The sequence below is a fragment of the Podarcis tiliguerta genome, assembly GCF_965153285.1.
Source record: "Podarcis tiliguerta genome assembly, chromosome: 8".
Classification (NCBI taxonomy): domain Eukaryota; kingdom Metazoa; phylum Chordata; class Lepidosauria; order Squamata; family Lacertidae; genus Podarcis; species Podarcis tiliguerta.
Window position 1 is genome coordinate 86,639,637 of NC_139541.1, and position 26,565 is coordinate 86,666,201.

At 49.9% G+C, this 26,565-nt stretch overlaps 2 protein-coding genes across 3 annotated transcripts in view; both read right to left on the reverse strand.

The window, feature by feature from the left end:
* Nucleotides 1-1,936: 1,936 nt before the first annotated feature.
* LOC310684242 (uncharacterized protein) overlaps nt 1,937-26,565 on the reverse strand; it is a 47,892-nt gene continuing 23,263 nt past the window's right edge. Inside the window, exon 6 of the mRNA XM_083455031.1 lies at nt 1,937-4,001. Within this exon, the coding sequence (XP_083311157.1) occupies nt 2,221-4,001 (1,781 nt within the window). The 3' untranslated portion in view covers nt 1,937-2,220. The remainder of the gene's footprint in view (nt 4,002-26,565) is intronic.
* On the reverse strand, nt 16,100-26,374 carry LOC310684282 (uncharacterized protein). 2 transcript variants are annotated; one of them, XM_083455146.1, is made up of 7 exons: nt 26,332-26,374; nt 25,624-25,753; nt 23,846-24,350; nt 23,583-23,664; nt 23,240-23,322; nt 22,124-22,250; nt 16,100-17,475 (listed from the first exon to the last, which is right to left on the reverse strand). In XM_083455146.1, the coding sequence occupies exons 2-7, from the start codon at nt 25,644-25,646 to the stop codon at nt 16,148-16,150; spliced, it is 2,148 nt and encodes a 715-aa protein (XP_083311272.1). In that variant the 5' UTR covers nt 25,647-25,753; nt 26,332-26,374; the 3' UTR covers nt 16,100-16,147. The 2 variants fall into 2 exon arrangements, with proteins under 2 accessions (XP_083311272.1, XP_083311273.1); XM_083455147.1 differs by lacking the exons at nt 23,583-23,664; nt 25,624-25,753; nt 26,332-26,374 and having other exon boundaries at nt 23,846-24,068.

Here is a 26,565-nt window from a genome sequence, read left to right on the forward strand (position 1 = left end):
ACGGAATGCAGGTTATCTTCTCTGCGTGTCAAGAAGATTGATGAGAGGTATGTGCTCAAGCCCCAGGAAGCCTGCCAGTCCCTAATTAATGGCAATAAGGGTGGACTTGGAACTTTTAGCCAAAAGCTCTGATCGGCTGCAGCAGAAGCTCATAAAGCAAAAGCCTCATGCAGTGTGCTTTTGGAATACAGATGGCCAGTGCAAGAGTGACAGAGGCTCTTCAATTTGCGATGGGAATTCCAAAGCTCTCAAAAGGGAATTATCAGGACTGGGTGCAGTATGCAGAAGCTTTGCTAAGAAAAGAGGGTCTGTTTCATGTGATATCAGACACCCCCCCAGCTCCAATAACCGAGGAATGGGAGGCTAAGGATTCCAAAGCAAGGGGAACTCTGATGCTTATTGTGTCCCCTAAAGAGTTGTGTCTTTTGTGTGACAAGGCCTCAGCCAGAGAGATGTGGGACAGTCTCCAACAGTCACATTTAAGAACAGAGGCGGGCACTTCTTTGTTCTTTTATGCCAAGTTGCATGATATGGCACTTGCTGATGGAGCAGATGTACGTGCTCACCTCATGGAAATGCTGAATCTCAGGCATGAGTTGCAACAGCATGGAATCACCTTTCCAGAGGCTGTGTATGCCTTCATGATTCTACATTCTTTGGGTTCAAGTTGGGCAGCGATTGCCAGCCAGCTTGCTGTTTTGCTTCAGCAAATATCTCAAGACCGCCTGACTTTTGATTGTTAAATCTCAGTCTGTAGTGCCATTCAAATAGCGTGCTATGCGTTTCAGAGCTTTCCAGTCCTTAACACTAGGATTGTTGACTTGTCTGCTTAGCAAATTCGTGCTTACTGCAGTGTCAGGTCTTGAACATCTAGCAATGAAGTTTAGTTTGCCTAGCACACTTCTGTACAGTGTAATGTCAGAAAATGCTTCTTCAGTATCTTCTACCTGATAACCTGTTGTCATTGGTGTGTTTACAGGGTTAGCATCCATCAGGTTTAGTTTGGTTAACACATCAGCAATTTTCTGTGACTGTAGCAAGCGGTCTCTTGAATGCGAAGGAAGACTTGCAGACCTCCTGTTACTTGCAGCCTCCCTGGCTTTGCAGAGAAGAAGGGGGGCAGAACCTCTTAGCCCTGGCTTGGGGATCCCCTTGCAGGAGCTGAGCAGAATCCCCACGGATCCCCATCATGACTCCCTGGCCCTCCTGGCTGTTCTTCTGAGCCCTTGCAAAGCGGAGCTCGCCCTGTTCCCTTCTCTCTCTCTCTCAGGAGCCAGGGCCCCAGAGGGGTCTTCTTTGGGGGACCCTTCCCTGCAGCCCTGGGACCCCCCATCTCCCCAAGGCGACTCACCAGATCCCAGAAGGCGCCCCCAGGCAGCACTTGCGGAGCAGAGAGACAAAAGCCCGGATGGGGCGGAGCTTTTGCTCTGGGGAGCCTCCTCCCTTTATTCCTCTCTAGGAAGCCAGCTCGGTGCCACTTAACCCTTTTGCTGGTCCCTCTCTCCCTGCGGATTTTTATCTCACCAGCTGCTCAGAGAGCAGCTCAATGGTTGTTTACATCATGTGAGTGTCTGAGAGCGTGAAAAAGGAAGTCTCAGCACAGTCTCAGTACTGTGAAAAGTTACTTTCGCTTCTGTGTGAAGTGCGCTCTTCTGTTCTGCTGCTCAGAGAGAGCAGACATGCTGGTGGATTCTCTGTGTATAGACAATGAATAAAGTAGTTTATAGCTACTGATTGTCTCTTTCTTCTGCAATGAGATGCCAGAAGACGAGTGTGCTCCTCTCAGGAGGGAGGGGTTCCTTATTACCAGTCTCTCTGGACTGAGGAAGATTTACAGCCAGAGGGTGACCACCGGAGAGATGCCTCGGTGTCTTGGGAAGGTGGCAGCCTTCCCAGGGGTTTTTCCAACACCCAGGGCGTGGTGCAGGCTCAGGGTCCCTTGAGAGTTGTTTCTGACTCTCTGAGCAAAGAGGAAGGAAAAGGGAGTCCTGGAAGAAGAAGAAGAAGAAGAAGAAGAAGAAGAAGAAGAAGAAGAGGAGTTTGGATTTGATATCCCGCCTTTCACTCCCTTTAAGGAGTCTCAAAGCGGCTAACATTCTCCTTTTCCTTCAAAGAGAAACGAACTTGTCCAAGCCTGTCTTGATTTTAGCTTTTTCAGCCAGTCCTTTTAAGAGCTCCAACTGTATTTTTAAAGAGAACTTTAAAAATGAGACCAGACTTTCATAAATCTCGCCGATCACACTCTTGGCACTGATAGGGCTTCTCCCCTGTAAGATTTTTCTGATGGGAAGTTAGACTTTCTTTCCTGGTGAAGCTCTTCCGACATTCCAAGCACTGATATGGTTTCTCCCCTGTATGAATTCTTTGATGGGCAATGAGACTTTCTTTCCAGGTGAAGCTCTTTCCACACTCCAAGCATTGATAGGGTTTCTCCCCTGTATGAATTCTTTGATGGACAGTGAGACTCTCTTTCCTGGTGAAGCTCTTTCCACATTCCGCACACTGATATGGTTTCTCCCCTGTATGAACTCTACAATGAGAAGTGAGATGGGCCCTCTGATTGAAGCTCTTTCCACATTCCAAGCACTGATAGGGTTTCTCCCCTGTATGAATTCTTTGATGGGAAATGAAACTGTTCTTTCTAATGAAGCTCTTTCCACACTCCATGCACTGATAGGGTTTCTTCCCTGTATGAAGTCTACAATGAGAAGTGAAACTGTGCTTTGGAATGATGCTCTTTCCACATTCAGCACATTGATAGGGTTTCTCCCCTGTATGAAGTCTACGATGAGAAGTGAGATGGGCACTCTGTTTGAAGCTCTTTCCACATTCCGCACACTGATATGGTTTCTCCCCTGTATGAATCCTTTGATGGGAAGTGAGCTTGGCCCTCTGACTGAAGCTCTTTCCACACTCCAAGCACTGATATGGTTTCTCCCCTGTATGAATTCTTTGATGGGAAGTGAAACTATGCTTTCTAATGAAGCTCTTTCCACATTCCGCACACTGATACGGTTTCTCCCCTGTATGAAGTCTACGATGAGAAGCGAGATGGGCAATCTGATTGAAGCTCTTCCCACATTCCAAGCACTGATAGGGGTTTTCCCCTGTATGATTTCTTTGATGGGAAGTAAGTGTGGCGCTGTTAATGAAGCTCTTTCCACATTCCAAGCACCGATAGGGGTTTTCCCCTGTATGAATTCTTTGATGGGAAGTCAAACTTATTTTCCAGGTGAAGCTCTTTCCACATTCCAAGCACTTAAAGGGTTTCTCCCCTGTATGAATTCTTTGATGGGAACTGAGTGTGGCGCTGTTAATGAAGCTCTTTCCACATTCCAAGCACCGATAGGGGTTTTCCCCTGTATGAATTCTTTGATGGGAAGTCAAACTTATTTTCCAGGTGAACTTCTTTCCACATTCCAAGCACTGATACGGTTTCTCCCCTGTATGAATTATTTGATGGGAAGTGAGACTTTCCTTTCTGGTGAAGCTCTTTCCACATTCCAGGCACTGATAGGGGTTTTCCCCAGTATGAATTCTTTGATGGGAAGTGAAACACTTTTTCCAGGTGAAGCTCTTTCCACATTCCAAGCACTGATAGGGTTTCTCCCCTGTATGAATCCTTTGATGGGAAGTGAGATGGGAACTCCGATTAAAACTCTTTCCACATTCCACGCAGTGATATGGTTTCTCCCCTGTATGAATTCTACGATGTGAAGTGAGATTGTGGCTTTGACTGAAGCTCTTTCCACACTCCAAGCAGTGATATGGTTTCTCTTTTGTATGAATTCTTTGATGGACAGCGAAACTCTGTTTCCAGGTGAAGCTTTTCCCACATTCCAAGCACTGATAGTGTTTCTTCTCAAGGGGATTTCTGTGATGGGAAGTGGAATGGGAGCTCTGACTGAAGCCCTCTCCACAGTCTGAATCCTGATATGTGTCCTCCACTGTGTGGATTTCGTTGTGGTCTCCCTTGTTCTTCATTTCCAATTCATCACCACCTGAAACTAAGAGGCAAACGGATTAGAGTCTTGGGAAGAAGTGCAGCCCCAAATTATGAAACAATGCTAATTAATTAATAATAATAATAATAATAATAATTTTTATTTATACCCCGCCCTCCCCAGCCAAGGCCGGGCTCAGAGCGGCTTAGAAGCAATAATAAAAACAAGTTGAATGATTACAACTTAAAAACAACATTAAAATACAACATTAAAATACTGAAATATTAAAATATTAAAATTTAGCCTCATCGCAGGAGGAGAAGGAAAGGAAGAAAGAAAGAGGGAGGGAATCAAATTGGCACCAAGCCAAAGGCCAGGCGGAACAATTCTGTCTTACAGGCCCTGCGGAAAGAAATCAGATCCTGCAGGGCCCTGGTCTCATGAGGCAGAGCGTTCCACCAGGCCAGAGCCAGAGTTGAAAAGGCCCTGGCTCTGGTTGAAGCCAATCTAACTTCCTTAGGGCCCGGGACCACTAGAGTGTTGCTATTTATGGACCTTGAGGCTCTCCGTGGGGCATACCAGGAGAGGCGGTCCTGTAGGTACAAGGGTCCTAGGCCGTGAAGGGCTTTAAAGGTCAAAAGCAGACTTCCGGGTTAGCGCCACCGGCAATGGCGGGCTTCCTCTGATCTGGAGGAACCCGCTCCGTGAAAATTAGGGTCTGAACCGCCACAGCAAGGCGGAGACCCATCAAAACCGCGGGCAGGAGAAGCCTATGGACCTGGGATTCGGCTGGCACCTTTTGCGCCTCCGCTACTCATGGGGAAACCCGATTTCGGGGATCCGGAGCGAGGTGAGGTGAGCGGCACGGTGCTTCGAACCGATTGCTCTTTTCACGGAGTGAAGCCGCATTGCTGTTGTCGGAGAGCGTTAACTTTTTTCCTGTGGACAAATTGGACTCTAAACAAGTACCCGTGAGTAGAACGGACAATTGGATTATTAAATTTCGTAATTTGGCACCGAAGCGGGAAGGTCTAAACAGGAAGTCCGCCTTTCTGCTTTTGTAAACAGTTTGAAGCAAAGATACTACAAGCTAAAGTCCGGAAAGCTATTTGTAAAGTACTAAACTTCCATCGATTAAAGTCACAAAACCCCCCTTGGAAGCAGGAGAAGAGGGGGGAAATTTTTAAACTGTTCAAGCCTGCAGGAGAGGGAGTAAAGAAAGAAAAATTTCTATCATCTTGAACCTGGGAACGAGCTGTCAAAGACAGACGTTTTGGGAAAATTAATTGACTGTGAATAATAATGTATTGTCAGAGCTGGCTCCTGGTCCCAGCTCACAGAGGACCAACGCTAGCCGGTAGTAATGTATCAAAGTCTTAATTGAAGTATAGTTTCCATTTCCAAGCCTCAGCGCCCCAGCTCTACGTCTAGGGTCTAGACCGGCGAAGCTCCATCTGAGTCTCCGCCCCCTGTACACCAGTTTAAGACTCTAATCTTACTCCACCTCTTCCTTCTCTCCTTTCTCCTCTGGGTCCTGCTACCCCCCGGGGTCTCCTCCCTCCTGGACTCCTCCGACGCAGACGTTGACCCCCCTGACTCCTCCCGCTCTCTTCGGCGAGCTTTAGGACTTGGCTCCCTACCCGGGCTGCCAACTGTGCCGCCCTCCTGTACATTTGAACTTGGCGCGCGTGCGCGTTTAACCTTCCTCTTAACCGTTTCCTCGCTCCCTGACGGAGGCGTGGTCAATCCTGCCTCATGTTCTCCCGCTGGTAGCGCGCCGCCTGATCCCGATGCCTGGGACTCCTCCCCCCTACTGCACTCTGGTGTGGACGCTGGTCCGGATTTCCAACTGCTGCTCTCTGAGTCCCCTCTGGCCCCTTCTCCCTGAAGTGCCCCCCTGGGCACTCCCCTTGCCCTGACCATGGGAGCCCCTTTTTGTGAATCCTCCGATTCACTGGAAAGACTCAGAGACCTCGGACCGCTGTCATCGCTGACATTTCCTTTGGACTCCTCCCCCTCGCTCTCCATTTCCTCCCTCTCCTGTGCCTCTGCTCCTGAACCCCTGACATGTATGTTGCAGAAAGTCAAATAAGAGAAACATATTGACTCCAATGTTTCCACTTTACACTAAAAAGGAACAAAGACTTGGAAAACGAAAGCAACTTTGTTGCTGAAATTGTTTCCTCTAGAGGGAGCTTTTGAACTGTTGTTGGAGTGGACTTGGGGAACTCTACAACTGTAGAGATAAGAGATCATGAGAAACAGGCTTTGACCTTGAGAATATTGACACAGGAAGTCTTAGTGTCTGCTTTGTGCAGGACAAGTGCTTTGTTGGAGCAGCTTCATTCAAAGATGGATTTGAGGACTACTGCAACTGTTAACTTTGGTCAAATAGTGAACATTTATATAGGACCTGCTCAATAATTGACCCAGGAATCTGCCCTGACAGGGCAAGCTGTGGTGAAGATAAAGGAGGAGGTTATTCTTGAACCTCAAGTAATACAAGTTGAGAGAGATGTGGTCCTGCAAGAACATAAGTTGTCGTCTTTGATGACTGAATCTGGAGTGAGTCAGACTTGGAGAGACGGAGTCCTGTCAGGACTGGAGATGGCAAGTTGGTCAGATCCTCCTATGCAGGGATGTTCTGACCTTTGGGATATGGTTTTGGGCCAGGAGGAGATTGGAGTGGTCGAGGCCCTCAATTTTGGAGGGGCATTGAAGTATGCTCTGGAATATTTTTTGGATTTTAGTGCTAATCATGGAGAACGGGCTGACCGGTCGAGAAGGGGTAAAGTTACTCTTAGGTTGCTTCCCCGAGATCTACGCCTCAGAGACAAAGGAAGGAAATTAAGAATAAGACCAGCAGAAGACAAAGTAAAGTGATGCCACTTAAATGTTACATTATTGTGAGAAGTTACCGGGGACGAGGCAGGGGGCCTTCTCGGTAGGGGCACCCACCCTGTGGAACGCCCTCCCATCACATGTCAAGGAGATAACTATGCAACTTTTAGAGGACTTCTGGAGGCACCTCTGCATTGGGAAGTTTTTAATGTTTGAAGTTTGATTATGTTTTTCTATTTGTTGGCTGGGGCCACCCAGTTAGATGGGCAGGGTAAAAAGAATAATATTATCATTATTGTTATTACAGGGTTCACTGCCTGAGATTCAAAAAGCCTGGCTCTGTTTTGGGATGGAGTTTGTTTGGTTCAGTCTTGGAATCTGTGCCATCTCCAATGTCAAGCAATTCTTTGGTCAACCAGAGAGAGACAGAAGCAAGAACAAAAGCAGGAAACATGACTGAAGCTACTTCAACATCCCAAATCACTCTGAATCCTACATTTAAGAAGGCCTGGGCAGTTCAGACAGCCTGATCATGGTTTTAAACGGCAGAACTGGAGGAAGAATATGCACAGGGAAAACAATCAATAGCCATCCATCCAAGGTTTCCTGTGGGAGTGTTAACATCCCAGGTGCTGTGGGTGGCGCTGTTGAGCCTCATCGATATATCAGAGGTTCGTCACATAGAGAGATGTCTTGAATTACAAAGCAGATAGGATGATCCAATAGGGAGCCTTACCGAGAGAGTCCAAGATCCCACGATTCTCCTCCATGACTTCCTTATGGAGAGCTCTCTGGTCAGGATCCAGCAACGCCCACTCCTCGTCTGTGAAATGGACAGCCATATCTTCAAAGCAGACTGGACCCTAACAGAACAGGAAAAAGGCTGTCCTCTTAGAGAACATTCAGGTGGCTCTGTTCTTTTCTACAGCGGCCAGACCCCTCTCTGCCTTCCTCATCCCTCTCTCCTGCTGCAGCTTCTGCCTCGGAGTCTGGGCTGCTCTCTGCCACAGACTCCCTCTGCTCCCTGAGCCCTCTTCCCTCTCCAGCTTCAGACCCCTCCTCCTCCTCCTCTTCCCAGTCGGCTCCCTCTTCTCTGGCTCCTCCCACCATTCCTCTGCATCCAGCCAGTCTGCATCCAAGCAGTCCTTCCCCACAAGGCTCCTTCCCCCTACCTGATCTGGGTCCACAGCCGCTGCCTCCTCTCCACCACCATGAAAAGATGAAGGAGCAGGTCTTGGTGGCATCATTCCGTCACCTGGGAGAGACCAAGGTAAGTGGAAACCGTGAGCGCCTGCTTCTCTCAGAGGTGAAACAGTGCATCTCTAAGTACAGATGGGGCTTGTCCAAGTCTCCCCTGCTAGCTTCCGGTTCCGCGCTGCTTTAATGGAGGCAGCGGGAGATCGTTGGCAAAGGAAAAACAAGGATGACTGAGGGTAATTCTCCTTGCAAGTTTCCCCCAGGGACAGGGGGGAACGGGCTTCACTCCCAGTTTGTCTCTGTACCTGGCTCCGGCTCTAGCATGGATTGTGGGAGGCATGGAGGCGCTGAGTGCAAAAGCCCTTCACCTGCCGAAAACCCTCCTTTGCTGCCATTAAGAAGCAGAGGTTCTCCGGTCAATCAGAGCTCACTTTGGACTAATGTACAGGCGTTGCTGGAAGAGATAATAAACTGTGGAATTGAACCAGCTGTAGTAAAAGTCTTCCCAGCTGAGTACATTTGGACATTTGTACCAATTTCATATAATAGTTGTGCAAAAATACATCTCCCCCCCTCTGAGCTCTGGGCTCCATGTGTCTTCCCCCAAAAGATGTAAAGAACTCAGAGATTAGTTTTAAAACCAAGAGAATGTGACAAAACGGGGGAGAAAACACTCCTTCCTCCTTACCCAGAGGCCTCACTCTGGCGTCCAGCGGAGTCTTCTCTGCCTCAGAAGAAGCAAGACCCATTTCTGCCAAAAGATCCTTCCTCTGAAAGAGCAACAAGGATTCAAAACAGAGAATGGGGAGAAGGGTTAGAGAAGGAATGGCAGAGGAAAGCGCCTTCGGGGACAGAGGTGAAAGCCGTTTCCTGCTTCTGCTAGACTGGTGTCTGGGGTTGGCTGCCAGGACCATGAAACATTGGTCCTCAAGGATCTTCACTGGCTCCCAGAACGTTTCCCAGCACAATTCAAAGCCCTAAATGGCCTCAAAGGCCCAGTATACCCAGAGGAGCGTCTCCATGAACTGAGGTCCAGTTCCGAGGGTCTTCTGCTGATTCCCTCACTGTGATAAGTGAAGTTACAGGGAACCAGGCAGAAGACCTTCTCCACAGTGGCCCCCACCCTGGGGAATGCCCTCCCATCAGGTGATAAGGGCATAAAAAACTGCATAACTTTTAGAAGACATCTGATGTCTTCTTATGCTTTTATATGTGCTGGAAGGCACCCAGCCACAGGAGTGTGGTAAGAAGAAGAAGAAGAAGAAGAAGAAGGAGGAGGAGGAGGAGGAGGAGGAGGAGGAGGAGGAGGAGGAGGAGGAGGAGAGGAAGAATAAGAAGAAGGAGAAGGAGAAAATCTGTTCCTAGATGCTTTCCAAAAAAGGATGGGCCATTAGGAAATGATTTGGGAATACTCTCCCTCCTCTTTGGAGCCCCTTGGGAGTATCCAGAGGAAAGTCTCTCTCACCTGCTGCTCTGCCTGCTTCCTCTCCTCTGCCTGACTCAGGAGGAAACCTTCGGCCAGGGCCACCGCCTGGGAACTGGTCTCCGCTCCACATTCCCTCACCCAGCCTTCCATCTCCACAGGAAGGACAGCCAGGAACTGCTCCAAGATCACCAGGTCCAGCATCTCAGCTTTCGTGTGCCTTTCTGGCTTCAGCCACTGATGGTCAAGGTGGTAGAATTGGCTGCAAACCTCTCGGGGTCCTTTGGCCTCCTGGGAGCAGAACTGCCTGAGCTGCTGGCTCTGCACCTCTGAGCAAGGGGTGTCCTCCTCACCTGGGTTCTTCTGCATGGAGTTTTCCCAGAATTCCCCACTGCTCCCCATTTCCATGGCATGGCCTCTTCCTCCTTCAGGGCCAGCTGAGTCTTGCTCATCCATCTGGGCTCTCTGGAAGTCTCCAAGAGATCGGAAGGAGCCCCTTGGTCCTCTGCCAAGTTCTGTGTGTCCTAATGCTAGGTGCAGCAAATCCTACGAATAAAACACACAATTCTATTATAAGATCAATACACAGCCGAAAGAAGAAGAATGTTCCCTGAGGAATCGTTGGGAGAGAAGGAGGAGGAAGAAGTCATAACTGTGAATGACAAGTGAGTGTAATCTGGAGCCAGGGCAATAGTGGGGGTCCCTCCCAAGCCCACTTCATAGTCCAGAGCTTCGCCCCAAGCCAGCCGTATCTGCTTGGGTGGCTTGCTGAGCAGCAGGGCCCATGTCTAGCTCCAGCCACCGTCCCTTGGGGACTTCCTGCTCTGGATCCGATGGGATGGTTGCAACGACCCCTGTGTGGGACTGCCTTGGAAGACGTCTCGGAAACTGGCCCCAAATGCAGCGGATGGGTTCTCAACTGGGTTCCCTCTTTTACTAATGGCATTTCTATCCCACCTTCTTCTCCAACGGCTCCAGGTGGTGTCAGGGACTGGACCCAAGAGGAATGGTGGAGACCCCCTTCCCTCCTCCTGAACCTTCCCGAGAAGAGGAGGACAGTATAGATTGACAACACTGGTTTGCAGAAGGTCATAGTTCAGAGGCTGCAGAGGGGAGAAGCTGGGAAATATTGGGAGAGGAGCAGCAGGAGGAAGCAGCAGCACCAGGGGAGAAACAGCTGGCAGACTCCCTGATGGAGAAGCAATTCTGAGACTGCTCCTTTGGACGATGAATGCAAGTGGCCCCGGAGAAAGAGCCTTTTCTCAGCTGAAGAGGAAACAAAATCAACTGAGCTCCACCAAGTCTTGAGATCCATCATGTTACCTCAGCGTAAGGAGAAGCGACGCAGTTTCTCATTTGGTGGGACTCTGCTTTCCGGAGCTGCTTCCGAGGGCCGCCTCGCCCTCCGCCCGGCCCGCCTTGGCCCCTTCCCGGGGCAGGGAGTTCCGCAGGCTTCCCCCGAGAGGAGACCCGCCACAGCCCGGCAGGCGAAGGCCAGGCCGGAAGGGACGTCAGAGGGGAGGAGGAAGAGGAGGAGGAGGAGGAGGAGGGGCCCGCCTTCCTTTCCTGTCCTCTCTAGGAAGCCAGCTCGGCGCCCCTTAACCCTTGGCGAGCTGCTCCCTCCCTTTCCCGGAGAGCCGGGATCGGGCCGAGCTTCGTGGGGAAACCCCACCCCCCAGGGGAGGCGCGGGGCCAAGACCGGAGACCATCCGGAGAGCCTGCAGGATCGGGCCGCGGGAAAGCAGCAAGCAGGATCCGGGCTCCAGAGCCCCTCTCGCCCTCGCCGGGGGTCCAGAGGAGGAACTCGGCGCCGCAAGAAGCAGCAGCGGCGGCGGCGGCGCTTCCTTCTCTGCCTCCGTCTCCCCGCAGCCTCGCTCTTGGTCTTTCTCGCGCAGCAGGTCGGCTGTGCCTGCTTTGCATATCCAGTGGCGCCTCGGGTTAAGTACTTAATTCGTTCCAGAAATAGTCCCTGGGGTTAGTGGTTTCTGTAACCTGAAGCATATGTAACCTGAAGTGCCTGTAACCTGAAGCGTATGCAACCTGAGGTCCCACTGTATTTGATCTGAAGGTTATTGTGAAAACGTTTGGAAAAGAACGATACAGTGGTACCTCGGGTTACATACGCTTCAGGTTACAGACTCCGCTAACCCAGAAATAGTGCTTCAGGTTAAGAACTTTGCTTCAGGATGAGAACAGAAATCGCGCACCGGCAGCACGGCAGCAGCAGGAGGCCCCATTAGCTAAAGTGGTGCTGCAGGTTAAGAACAGTTTCAGGTTAAGAACGGACCTCCGGAACGATTTAAGTACTTAACCCGAGGTACCACTGTATATGAAATGGGTACAAATGTCCGAGGTACCACTGTATTTCGTGTCGAAATGTTTCGCTCTCTTCCTCAATGCGCCTGATTCGTCCATCTGAAGGGGGTTTCTTTGTCTGCCTTTTTCTTCTGACCCAAAGACCCCCAGACGAAGGAAGAGGAGAGTGGCAGAGCTCCTGCAAACTCGCCCCCTCCCTGGTTTTGCAGAGAAGGGGGCCAGGACCCTCTGCTCCCTGACTCGGGGGTCCCCCCTGCAGGAGATGAACAGCCCCCCCCATGCAGCCCCCCTTCAGGACTCTGGCACGAGCGCCAACTGCAATAAAATACGGGGGGGGGGGCTGGCAAGCCCCGTCCCGCATTATCAATCACATGAATGGCAATGCTCCTCAACTGTGGGGTGGCTGCCTCCCCTCAAATACATTATTGCACGGCTGAACACCCCCCCTTCTCCCCAATGCACCCTAAGCGGGAAGAGAAAGGAGACTCACCGGATCCCCGAAGGCGCCCCCAAGGCAGCACTTGCGGAGCAGAGAGACAACACCACCCCCCCTTGCAGGAAGGGATGGGGAGGAAGGGTCTTTGGCTCTGGGGGACGTGGCCCCCTTTATTCCCAGTCCTCTCTCAGAATCCAGCCCAGCTCCTTTGAACCCAGGGCAAGCTGGGCGCACCCAGCCCCCCCCTGCAAAGCAGGAGCCCTGGGCATCACAGCAGCACCCGGGGGGGGTCTTCTTTGGGGGACCCCCTAGACTGGCTTCTGAGCTCTTCCTTCTCTTGGAAACAGAAGCAGGAGGAGACCCGGAGTGGGAGGGGCTCTGCAAGAAGCTCTCCCGACACCAGCCTGGCTTGACTTTGGTGTAAACTGCACCTTGAAAGGACTGGGACCCTCAAGAGAGAAATAACGCAGTGTGACCTTTACTCGGAGGTCGAGGGAGGCTCCCCCCCGCCCCCATTTCATTCAGCCTTGCTCTCTTATTTTTTCCTTCCTAATGAAGCCTTTTGCTTTTAGTGTTTGCTACTTTCCAAAACAAATAACAAGGCCAGTGGAAGTGATGGTATTCCAGCTGAACTATTTAAAATTTTAAAAGATGATGCTGTTAAGGTGCTACACTCAATATGCCAGCAAGTTTGGAAAACTCAGCAGTGGCCAGAGGATTGGAGAAGGTCAGTCTACATCCCAATCCCAAAGAAGGGCAGTGCTAAAGAATGCTCCAACTACCGCACAATTGCACTCATTTCACACGCTAGCAAGGTTATGCTTAAAATTCTTCAAGGAAGGCTCAAGCAGTATGTGGACCGAGAACTCCCAGAAGTGCAAGCTGGATTTAGAAGAGGCAGGGGAACCAGAGACCAAATTGCAAACATGCTCTGGATTATGGAGAAAGCTAGAGAGTTCCAGAAAGACATCTACTTCTGCTTCATTGACTATGCAAAAGCCTTTGACTGTGTGGACCACAGCAAACTATGGCAAGCTCTTAAAGAAATGGGAGTGCCTGATCACCTCATCAGTCTCCTGAGAAATCTCTATGTGGGACAAGAAGCTGGAAGAAATATCAACAACCTCAGATATGCAGATGACACAACCTTGATGGCAGAAAGTGAGGAGGAATTAAAAAACCTTTTATTGAGGGTGAAAGAGGAGAGCGCAAAATATGGTCTGAAGCTCAACATCAAAAAAACGAAGATCATGGCCACTGGTCCCATCACCTCCTGGCAAATAGAATGGAGGAAATGGAGGCAGTGAGAGATTTTACTTTATTGGGCTCCATGATCACTGCAGATGGTGACAGCAGCCACGAAATTAAGAGACGCCTGCTTCTTGGGAGAAAAGTGATGGCAAACCTAGACAGCATCTTAAAAAGCAGAGACATCACCTTGCCAACAAAGGTTCATATAGTCAAAGCTATGGTTTTCCCAGTAGTGATGTATGGAAGTGAGAGCTGGACCATAAAGAAGGCTGATCACCGAAGAATTGACGCTTTTGAATTATGGTGCTGGAGGAAACTCTTGAGAGTCCCATGGACTGCAAGAAGATCAAACGCATCCATTCTTAAGGAAATCAGCCCTGAGTGCTCACTGGAAGGACAGATCGTGAAGCTGAGGCTCCAATACTTTGGCCATCTCATGAGAAGACTCACTGGAAAAGACCCTGATGTTGGGAAAGATGGAGGGCACAAGGAGAAGGGGACGACAGAGGATGAGATGGTTAGACAGTGTTCTCGAAGCTACAAGCATGAATCTGACCAAACTCCGGGTGGCAGTGGAAGACAGAAGTGCCTGGCGTGCTCTGGTCCAGGGGGTCACGAAGAGTCGGACACGACTGAACGACTAAACAACAACAACACTTTCCAAAACAAAGTAACTCTTCTTGTGACGCGTAGAACCTCTAGATAAATTTGTGTATAACCTTTTGTATCCCTGTGTAGAAACTTTATTTCTCTGGTATCCTTTGGGTGTCACTATGTAACCTTGCTTCTCCTCACTCACAGAGGAAACCCCCCCCCGCCCCCCCCGGGAGTTGTGCCTTTTCTGGCAGGCGCCCTCTGTGTGTTCAGCAGATCCCAGGAAGAGCTTCAAGCAGACATTGCCACCTTCCTGGAGATGCGGAGGACATCTAGTCCAACCCCCTGCAATGCATGAACAGAGGACCACCCAACCTCTGCTTAAAAAGCTCCTTCGGAGGGAGTCTGATCCACAGTTCAACACGTCTTGCAGTCAGAACGTTTTTCCTGAACTTTAATCAGAATCTCCATTCCTCTTAGCTTGAAGCCGTTGGTTCAGATCCCACCTTCCAGAGCAGGACAAAACAAGGAGCCCCACCAATTTGCAGCTTGGAGGCACATGCTTGAGCAAGAAGTAGACCTTAATTTGTCAATTTTGAACATGCTGGCTGCCTCCTATTTGGGAGGTTGAGGGGATGGGCCTCTGCAGAACCAGGAGTGTAAATACCACAATACAGGCTGCGAAACGACTGCACTAAAGATTGCCAATGCATATTTCTCACTGTGCTGGAAGAAAGCGACAATTGCCGCAGGCTTCTGTCCTGGGCCTGTTGCTGTTGTTCAATGCCATTATTAGACAACTTGGACAGAAGAGTTGAGGGGACGCTCATCAGAGTTGCAGATGACACCAAACTGGGAGAGGTAGCTAATGTCACAAAAGACAGAATCAGGATTCAACATGAGCTTAACAGATTGGAGACCTGGGCACAAGCTAACAAAAGGAATTTCAATAGGGACATATGTAACGTTCTGCACTTGGGCAGGAAGAGCCAGATGCACAAATATAAGATGGGCACCTCAAAGGGCATCTAGTCCAACCCCCTGCAGTGCAGGAATCTCAACTCAATGAGAGCTGGCCATCCAACTTCTGCTTAAAAACCTCCTAGGAAGAAGAGGCCACCACCTTCTGATGGAGTCTCTTCCACTGTTGAACTGTTCTTACTGTCAAAGAGATCTTTCTGAATTTTAATCAGAATCTCCATTCCTGTTATCTTGAAGCCGTTGGTTCGGATCCCACCCTCCAGAGCAGGAGAAAAGAAGGAGCCCCACCAATTTGCAGCTTGGAGACTCTGGAAGAGGAAGCACTGTGAACCTCTCTACTCGTGACGTGAACCACCCTGGCATCTTCAGATCAAGGGCACTGCACACATTTAATAGCTATAGAAATAATAAAGTACGTTACCTGCTTGTGTGGTTAGAATTTGCTTCTACGCCGGCGGTTTGTTACACATGTAAGGGAACATCTTAAATGAAAACACGGAACCAAGAGAAGGAGAGCAAACTCAGAGTCCTGCAGGGACCCAGTTTATTCAAACTATTGCAATAGGACAGCCTTGCCATCCAGTTCTTCAGCAGAAGGGCTGGTTTGAAAAGGCCGCCAGGAGGCACATTAGAAGAAAGCTTATATACACAGCACACAAAGACTCATAAAATGCCACAACACTCTTCCACTTGAATCAAGAAAGGTCACAGGCCATGAGATGCGTGGCTCAATGTCGATAGAGACTCCTCTGAAATTACCTTGGGATTCACCTGAGTGCCCAGGTCATTTGGGTCTCATATGTCTCACTTTGACACCATACCCATGGCAACCAGGACTTCCATGGGACTGTTGATTTTCCTATTCCCTATCTTAGTTCCTCTGAAATTACCTTGGGGTGTCCCAGAGTGCCCAGGTCATTTGGGTCTCATATGTTGCACCGTTCCCTTGGCAACCAGGCCCACGGTGGGGCTGTTGATGTTCCTCCTCCCTATCTTAGTTCTCCCCAAAACGTGTCAAAGACCTTTGAGGAGAGGTGTGAGTTCTCACACGGATGCTAGCTCAACACAGATCTCTTTCCCAAAACATCATCTGCCCTTCTAGGGTAAATGCCTAAGATGGCATTTTGGAGTAAAGCTCTTTCCACACTAAAAACACTGATAAGGTTACTCCCTTGTATGTATTCTTTGATGGGAAGTGAGTTTGCTGCTCGTATTGAAGCTGCTTCCACATTCCAAACATTTATAGGGTTTCTCCCCTATATGAATTCTCTGATGGTCAGTAAGCTGCCTTCTGAGAATAAATCTCTTTCCACATTCCAAGCACTGATAGGGTTTCTCCCCTGTATGAATTCTTTGATGGGAAGTGAGATTGGTGCTCCGGGTGAAACTCTTTCCACATTCTAAGCACTGATATGGCTTCTCCCCTGTATGAATTCTTTGATGGACACTTAGCTGGTAGCTGTGACTGAAGCTCTTTCCACACTCCAAGCACTGATAGGGTTTCTCCCCTGTATGAATTCTTTGGTGGGAAGTAAAACTTATTTTCCAAGTGAAGCTCTTTCCACATTCCGAACATTTATAGGGTTTCTCCCCTGTATGAATTATTCTATGGGAAGTGAGATTGCTGCTCCTATTGAAGCTGCTTCCACATTCCAAACATTTATAGGGTTTCTCCCCTGTATGAAGTCTATGATGAGAAGTGAGATGGGCACTCTGATTGAAGCTCTTTCCACATTCCAAGCACTGATATGGCTTCTCGCCTGTATGAATTATGTGATGGGTTGTGAGACTGGTGCTCCAGGTGAATCTCTTTCCACATTCCAAGCACTGATATGGCTTCTCCCCTGTATGGATTCTTTGATGGACACTTAGCTGGTAGCTGTGACTGAAGCTCTTTCCACACTTCAAGCACTGAAAGGGTTTCTCCCCTGCATGAATTCTTTGGTGGGAAGTGAAACTGTCCTTTCGACTGAAGCTCTTTCCACACTCCTGGCACTGGTAGGGTTTCTCCCCTGTATTAATTCTTTGATGGGAAGTGGAACAGTCCTTTTTTCTGAAGTTCTGCCCACAATCTTGGCACTGATAAAGTTTTTCCCTTGTATGAATTCTTTGATGGACAGTAAGCTTGTATCTCTGACGGAACCTCTTTCCACATTCCAAGCACTGATAGGGTTTCTCCCCTGTATGAATTCTTTGATGAGTTGTGAGATGGGAGCTCTGAGTGAAGCTCTTTCCACATTCCAAACATTTATAGGGTTTCTCCCCTGTATGAATAAGTTGATGAACAGTAAGCTGGCCTCGGTGTCTGAATCTCTTTCCACATTCCAAGCACTGATGGGGTTTCTTCTCAAGGAGATTTCTTTGATGGGAAGTGGAATGGGAGCTCTGCCTGAAGCTCTCGCCACAGTCTGAATCCTGATATGGCTCCTCCACTGTGTGGATTTCGTTGTGGTCTCCCTCGTTCTTCATCTCCAATTCATCACCACCTGAAACTAAGTGGCAAACAGATTAGAGCCTCAGGAATAATAATAATAATAATAATAATAATAATAATAATAATAACAACAACAACAACAACAACAACAACAACAATAATAATTTATTATTTGTACCCCTAGCCACTCTGGGCGGCTTCCAACAAAGATTAAAATACATTAAATTGTCAGACAATAGAAAACTTCCCAAAACAGGGCTGCCTTCAGATGTCTTCTAAATGTCACATAGTTGTTTATCTCCTTGACATTTGATGGGAGGGCATTCCACAGGGCGGGCACCACTACCAAGAAGGTCCTCTGCCTGGTTCCCTGTAACTTTGGTTCTCGCAGTGAAGGAACTGCCAGAAGGCCCTCGGCGCTGGACCTCAGTGTCCGGGCAGAAAGATGGGGATGGAGATGGTCCTTCAGGTATATTGGGCTGAGGCCATTTAGGACTTTAAAAGTCAGCACCAAGTTGTACTGGGAAACGTACTGGGAGCAAATGTAGGTCTTTTAGGACTGGTGTTATGTGGTCTCAGTGGCCGCTCCCAGTCACCAGTCTAGCTGCTGCATTCTGGATTAATTGCAGTTTCCGGGTCACCTTCAAAGGTCGCCGCAAGTAGAGTGCATTGCAGTAGTCCAAGCGGGAGATAACCACAGCAAGCCCCACTCGGATGAGACAGATTGCGGACAGGGAGGGTCTCATCCTGCGTACCAGATGGAGCTGGTAGACAGCTGCCCTGGACACAGAATTGACCTTGACCTCCATGGACAGCTGTGAGTCCAAAATGACTCCCAGGTGGCGCACCTGGTCCTTCAGGGGCACAATTACCCTATTCAGGACCAGGGAGTCCTCCACACCCGCCCGCCCCCTGTCCCCCCAAAACAGTACTTCTGTCTTGTCAGGGTTCAACTTCAATCCATTAGCCGCCATCCATCCTCCAACTGCCTCCAGGCACTCACACAGGACCTTCACTGCCTTCACTGGTTCTGATTTGAAAGAGAGGTAGAGCTGGGTATCATCTGCATATTGATGGACACCCAGCCCAAACCCCCTGATGATCTCTCCCAGCGGCTTCATATAGATGTTAAAAAGCATGGGGGAGAGGACGGAACCCTGAGGCACCCCACAAGTGAGGGCCCAGGGGTCTGAACACTCATCCCCCACCACCACTTTCCGAACATGGCTCAGGAGCAAGGAGCGGAACCACTGTATAACAGTGCCCCCAGCCCCTCTAGACGGTCCAGAAGGATGTTGTGGTCGATGGTGTCAAAGGCCGCTGAGAGATCCAGCAGAACTAGGAAACAACTCTCACCTTTGTCCCTAGCCCGCCGGAGATCATCATCCAGCATGACCAAGGCAGTTTCAGTCCCATGATGAGGCCTGAATCCCGACTGGAAGGGATCCAAATGGTCTGCATCCTCCAGGCATGCCTGGAGTTGTTCAGCAACCACGCGCTCAATCACCTTGCCCAATAATGGAAGATTTGAGACTGGGCGATAGTTGGCCATACTGGCCGGGTCTAAAGATGGTTTTTTAAGAAGCGGTTTAATGACAGCCTCTTTCAGCGGATCTGGGAATGTTCCCTCACAGAGGGAAGCATTCACCACCCCGCAGAGCCCATCACCCAGCCCTTCCCGGCTTGCTTTTATTAGCCAGGATGGGCAAGGATCAAGGAGACAGGTGGTTGGTTTCACGCGTCCAAGCAGCCTGTCCACATCCTCGGGGGTAACGGATTGAAATTGATTCCATGCAACTTGACCAGACAGAGCTCCAGCACTCTCCCGCCCCAGCCCTGCTCCCACGGTGGTGCCTAGCTCCTTCCGAATCTGAGCAACTTTATCTGCAAAAAACTTTGCAAAATCGTTGCAGGAGATCTTGGGGTCTTTACAAGGCCCCGGTGGTAAAGGTGGTTCCGTTAAATTGCGAACCACCTGAAAGAGTCTCCTGCTACTGTTTTCTGCAGATGCAATAGAGGCAGTGAAGAAAGTCTTCTTCACCGTCGCTATCGCCACTTGGTAGGCTCGACGTTGAGCTCTAACCTGTGTCCGGTCAGATTCGGAGTGAGTTTTCTGCCACCGACGCTCTAACCGTCTCAACGATTGTTTCATCGCCCTCAGCTCCGAAGAAAACCATGGGGCTGTCCGGGCTCCATGCAATCGGAGAGGGCGCTTCGGAGCCAGACAGTCGATAGCCCTGGTTAACTCCGCATTCTAGCGGTCCACCAGGGAATCAGCTAAAAGGCCATCAACATGGGTTAAAGCATCCCCTACCACTCACTGGAAACCATTTGGATCCATTAAGTGGCGGGGTCGGACCATCCGAATTGGTCCCACCTCCCTGCAGAGGGCATGGGTCGCAGAGAAGTCCGGTTGCACCAGGAAGTGATCTGACCATGGCACTTCAGTTGTTTCACTTTTACTCAATGTCAGATCACCAACATCCATAGAGGTGAACACCAGGTCTAAGGCATGTCCGCGGCTATGAGTTGGGCCAAACTTATTCAGGGACAGCCCCATGGAGGCCATGCTTTCCACGAAGTCCCGAGCGGCCCCTTGTAAGGTCGTGTTGGCATGGATGTTAAAGTCCCCTAGGACAACTAAACTAGGTGTCTCCAGGACGACATCCGCCATGACCTGAAGCAGCTCGGGCAGGGAATCCTTGGTGCAGCGGGGAGGTCGGTACACCAAAAGGAATCCTGTACTGCCCCTATTGCCCAACTTCCAGAACATGCACTCAGAGAACTGGGTCTTCCCAATAGGGCACCTGGTGCAAACTAGTGACTTCCTAAAAATCACTGCAACCCCCCCTCCCTGCCCACATGACCTGGGTTGCTGTGCATAAGAGAAACCTGGTGGACAAGCAGCAGCAAGGACAGGCCCATCTGCTTCATCCAACCAAGTCTCTGTTACACATGCCAGGTCAAGTCCTCCATCCAAGATCAAGTCATGGATGGCAGTGGTCTTATGAATCATTGACCTGGCATTGCACAGCAGCACCTTAAGGTCATGTGGGTTTCCCTTGCTGATTCTAGTATCCGTCCGGTCAGGACCAGACCCAGAGACAGGGATAGTCCTCAAACAACGACTAAACCTGCCTCCTCAGTAATGACATGGTCTGGTGTTAGCGTAACTCCTCCTCCTGCCCATGATCACTGAGATTGGAAGTCCCAGTGCATCCCCCCCCCCCCCCGTGGAACTTGCCCCAGCCATTCTGTTGGCTGGGGCCCACTCCCAGGCAGCCCTGATCCCACCCCTTAAAAACAAAACACAAACTAAAGAACAACCAATAAAACAAAACAAAACAAAACAAAACAAAACAAAACAATGTTATACCAGATATCCTTTTAGAAGACATATGAAGGCAGCCTTGTTTAAAGAAGCTTTTAATGTTTGATGGACTACAGTATTTTAATATTTTGTTGGAAGCTGCCCAGAGCAGCTGGGGAAACCCAGCTAGATGGGCGGGGTATAAATAATAAATTGTTGTTGTTGATGATGTTATCCATCCCACCCACCAACAGAGCAAAAGGGGGGAGAAGAGGAAAATTAAAATGCCACTGACTGCTTAAGGACATTTAAAAACGCATTAGATTAGACACTTGTAACAGGGAAGCAATAGCAGAAGAACTCCACACTTCCCCAAGAGTTTCTTCCAGTGAGTCTAGCCCCACCCTCTGGGCACTGCAGCAGGAGTCCTTTTGTAGCTGAGAATGTGTGGGCCTGGCCCCCCGTCCCCCAGGCCAGTTGGAAAAGGCCCTGCAGTCCTCGCCACAGCCGATGGTCCCAAATTAGGGAGCAGTGCTGATTAATGCTTGTGACCGGGAAAGAACTGAAGGGAGCTAGATGTGAGGTCTTCCTCCAGGGTTCACTGCCTGGGGTTCAAAAAGCCTGGTTATTTTCTGGGACGGATTTTGTTTGGCCTAATCATGGGATCTGTGCCATCTCCAATGTCACTCGTCTCTTTAGTCAGCCAAGGACAGGAAGAAAAACAGAAATAGACCATCTGACAGAAGCCACTTCAGCTTCCTGAATCACTTTGAAGATACATTTAAGAAGGCCTGGGCAGTTTAGAGGAGCCTGAAAAAAATATGGATGGGGAGGGGGGTCTTATCTGCCCTGGAGTAACTTCATCTGAGCAATTTCCCCCCTGCTCAGCACCTTGCACCTCTGGCAGCCCAGCCCCTATGAGGGGATGAGAGGCTGCTGAGGAATAGAGTCTGAGGGGGAAGGAGAGCGGTCAGCCCTCTTCCTCCTCCTCCTCCTGTGCATCTGGCCAGATGCTTCCCCGCCCTGCTGGACCCTTGGCTGCTTTCCTGAGGCCCTTCCTCTGCTTCTGCGCCCATGAAGGGGCCCTGATGGGAGGCTGTGGGGGCTGCAGACAGGCCAGCCCTTCAAGAGCAAAAGGGGGCCAGCTTGGAGGGGGGTAAGCAGGATGATGATGATGATGATTTTATTATTTATGCTTTGAAAAGGCAGAACTGGAGGAAGAATATTCACAGGGAAAGCAGCCAACAGTCTTCCATCCAAGGCTGGCTGTGGGAGTGTTAGCATCCCAGGTGCTGTGGGTGGCGCTGTTGAGCCCCATTGAAAAATCAGAGGTTCCTTCCATAGAGAGATGTCTTGAATTACAAAGCAGATAGGATGATCCAAGAGGAAGCCTTACCAAGAGAGTCCAAGATCCCACGATTCTCCTCCATGACTTCCTTATGGAGAGCTCTCTGGTCAGGATCCAGCAACGCCCACTCCTCGTCTGTGAAATGGACAGCCACATCTTCAAAGCACACTGGACCCTAAAAGGAAAAGGTTGTCCTCTTAGACCAAATAAAGGTGAACTGTTACACTTTGTTGTCTTCTGCCTCTTAACTGATGTCCTGTTTTAATGGGAATCTTTTTCTGCCCATTTTATGGATGCATATTTTGTTGGGCTAATGGAATTATTCATTGTGTACAGTAGTGACTCTGGTTGTGAACAGGATTTGTTCCGGAGGCCGTTTGCAACCGGAAACTACTGCAACCCAAAGTGCCTGTTCTGCGCATGCGTGCGGGGCGGTCTATCGCTTCTGCGTAACTTGAGAAACCCAGAAGTAACCTGGTCAGGTACTTCTGGTTTTCAGCGTTCGTAACCGGAAGGTAACATAACCTGATGGCAACGTAGCCAAAGGCACCACTGTATTTTAACGAGGGGTGTTAAGAACCTGGTGTTTGTTGGTGTGTCTCCCCCTGAGTGCGGGTGTCCAATCTCACCCGTCTGGAGCTGAGAGCAGCACCCACTCCTCCGGACTTCAAAGAAGACAGACATTCGAAAACGCATGCAGAACAGGAGACAGAACAAAGGGAACGGAAGTGATAGGAACTGTCTTCTGTTCTCAGGCTTCCAAGCATGGAATGTAAACATAGGACACGTGATCTAACACTCACACATCCAGCGACGGGAGAAGGAAACTATGAACAGTGTTCTTCAAAGCATTCTTCAGATCATGTGCACAAACATTCCCGTTTTCCACATGGAAGGACCCCCTTCCTTCTGTCCCTCTGTGCTGTTCTGGCTGGGTGGGGAGGACCCTCCTGAAGCCCTATAGACATCTTCAATGTGCGCAGGGGAATGAGAGGGGGAAAGCCCCATTGTGGGGTGAATCCTGGCCACTCTTGGTGATGGGGTGTGAACTGCTTAGAAGGCTATTTGAGCCTTCAACCTCCTTCCTTGGCGGTTCCTCCCACCATTCCTCTGTGTCCACCAGTCCATGACATCCTCTCTCCCCACATGGCCCCTTCCTCCTACCTGCTCTGGGTCCACAGGGGCAGCTTCCCCTCCGCCACCAAGAAAAGATGGACAAGCAGGTCTGGCTGGCATCGTTCCGTCTCCTGCGAGAGAAGAAGGTGAGTGGGAAGCCAAGAGCGCATGCTTCACTCCGAAGGAAAACTACAGGTGCGCCTTCAGACAAGTAGGAGTTGCCATGTAAACGTGGACGTTTGTACCCATTTCACATACTAGAGTGCAAAAATACACAAACCCTGGGCTCTTGGTCCCCTGTGACCTCCCCCCAAAGATGAGAAGAATTCACGGATTAGCTTCAAAATCCACAAAATGTGACCAAACAGAGAAAAAACTCCTTCCTCCTTACCCAGAGGCCTCACTCTGGCGTCCAACGGAGTCTTCTCTGCCTCAGAAGAATCAAGACCCATTTCTGCTAACAGATCCTTCCCCTGAAAGAGCAACAAGGATTCAAAAAAGTAGATTAGAAATGGAATGGCTTAGGACACAAACAATTTAGGGCTCTCCAATATCATTCATTGGATGCTTTCCAAAAAAGGATGGGCCATTAGGAAATGATTTGGGAATACTCTCCCTCCTCTTTGGGAGTATCCAGAGGAAAGTCTCTCTCACCTGCTGCTCTGCCTGCTTCCTCTCCTCTGCCTGACTCAGGAGGAAACCTTCGGCCAGGGCCACCGCCTGGGAACTGGTCTCCGCTCCACATTCCCTCACCCAGCTCTCCATCTCCGGGGGAAGGACAGCCAGGAACTGCTCCAAGATCACCAGGTCCAGCATCTCAGCTTTCGTGTGCCTTTCTGGCTTCAGCCATTGACAGCAAAGGTGGTAGAGTTGGTTGCAAACCTCTCGGGGTCCTTTGGCCTCCTGGAAGCAGAACTGACTGAGCTGCTGGCTCTGCACCTCTGAGCAAAGGGTGTCCTCCTCACCCAGTTCCTTCTTCACAGAGTTTTCCCAGAATCCCCCACTGCTCCCATGGTGGGTTCCAAGGCCTCTTCCTGCTTCAGGGCCAGCTGAGTCTTGCTCATCCATCTCTGTTTTCTGGACACCTCCCAGAGATCGGAAGGAGTCCCTAGGTCTTCTGCCAAGTTCTGCCTGTCCTAATGAGAGGTTTTGGCAAATCCTAAAAAGCAAATACATTTATCTGGTATAAAACTGATACACAGTAAGGGGGAGAAAAGGGTTCCCTGGGCAAGCATGGAGAAGTATTGGCAGGAATCACAGCCCAGACTCAGAGTTTCTTTTTTAAAGGAGAAAGAATGAAGTCAGAATTGACAAGTGAGTCATTTCTACCAAGTGTAATTTGGACTCAAGGCAAGAGTGGGGGTCCCTCCCCCCCCCCCAAACGCCAGGGCACATTTCTTTCCAGCGCCTGTCTCCTTTTCCAGAACGTGGAATCTCCCCTGTTCTCAAGACAGACTACTGGGGTGGGGTCCCTTTTTCCTTTGTTCTGAGGGCCAGATCCTGACCTGACCAAAGGACAGCTCTCGAAAGCAAGAAAAGTAGGACTGCCCTTCATTCTCTGATTGTAAGTGGCTTTAAGTTCTTTTCAGTATTGTGTTTTAATCTTGTAATCTGCCTTGGGAACGGAGGGTGAAAGATGGGATGGGGATGATGATGGTGGTGAAGGTGTTACATAGCTTAACCCCCCCCAGCCCCACTTGCTTGGAGGTTCTTTGGCATCCAGCATGGTCCCTCAGGTGGCCTCGGGAACTGGCAGTGCCCACTTGAAGCTCCAGCCACCGTCCCTTTGGCACAGAGAGGATGTGGCCATGGGGCTTCCTGCTCTGGATCCCATGGGATGGTTGCAAGGTCCTCTGTGTGGAACTGCCCTGGAAGACGGCTCCGAAACTGGCCCCTAATGGCTGGATTCCCCTTTTATTTGTGGGATATTCATCCCACCTTTTTCTCCAATCCATGGGTCTGCCTCTCCTCATTGAATATCCATTTATCGTATGTCATTTAAATTCTACTAGATATTGATCCAGAGCAGAACTCTCACATATAGTTAGCAGAGTAAAAAGTCAAACACATTGCAGGATTCCCAAAAAATAGATCAGAGGCAATTATATATTTCATCCAGCAGAGCTTTACTGCTAGCCAAGGCAAACGAGCATAACGGTCACAAATCCAACACATCCAGGATTGGCACTGCCCAGTTGCAGCAGAAGTGCAGACTGTTTGAGCAGTGGCGTAGCGTGGGGGGTGCAGGGGCGGTCCGCACCGGGCGCAACATCTGGCAGCTCTCTGCCCCTACTAAAATCCACGGGTTAGGGGGCGTAAATTACTTGCCTTGCCCCGGGTGCTGACAACCCACACTACGCCACTGTGTTTGAAGACCGGGACATTCGCAGGGAAGCCAAAATGCTTGTTGACAAAGCTATTGCACTACCAACCTTGCTGTCTGCTTGTGAAACATGGACCACTTATAAAGGCCATCTCCAACTCCTCAAAAGATTCCATCAACAGTGTCCCCAAAATATTTTACACATCACTTGGGAAGACAGGAGAACTAATGCCAGTGTACTGGAAGAAGCAAAGATCACCAGTGTTGAAGCAATGATTCTTCAACATCAGCTTCGTTGGATTGTTGTGCGGGTGCCTGATGATCGTCTTCCAAAGCAACTACTCTATTCCAAACTTAAAAATGGAAAGCGTAATGCTGGTGGTCAACAAAAGAGGTTTAATGACGCTCTCACGGCAAATCTTTAAAAATGTAGTGTAAACACCGACAACGGGGAAACACTGGCCTGCGAGTGCCCCAGTTGGAGAACAGCCTTGACCACAGGCTCGAATTCGAACTCAGGACGCAAGGGGAAATGCGCTAAGCGGAAGGCACACTTGGCAAATCCACACCGGGATCGGCTCCAGCCCGGAAACCAAAGTCCCCACTGTGGAAGGACGTGGGGATCCAGAACTGGCCCCCGCAGTCACTTACGGACTCTCTGTTCAAACCGTGTTCGTGGAAGACCATCTTACTCGGCTACCAGGGATCGCCCAAGAAGAAGAAGAATATAAACTCCCCCCGCCGCCCCTCCCTGGCCGCCCTGGGACTTGCCCCCTTCTCCCCCCTGCGCCCTATGGGGAAGAGAGAGGAGGCTTACAAGATCCCAAAGGTGCCACCGACGCAGCTCCTGCAAAGGAGACGAAAACCTCGACCCCGGGAAGAGAGGAAATGGGGGGGCGAGAGGGGATTTCCTCGGGAGGACCTCGTCCTCCCCCCCTTATTTCCTGTCCTCTCTAGGAATGCAGCTCAGTTCCTTTTAACCCTTGCAAGGCGGAGCACATCAAACGCACATCCTCTCTATTCCGGAGCCCGGGAGGAGCCTCGGACTTTG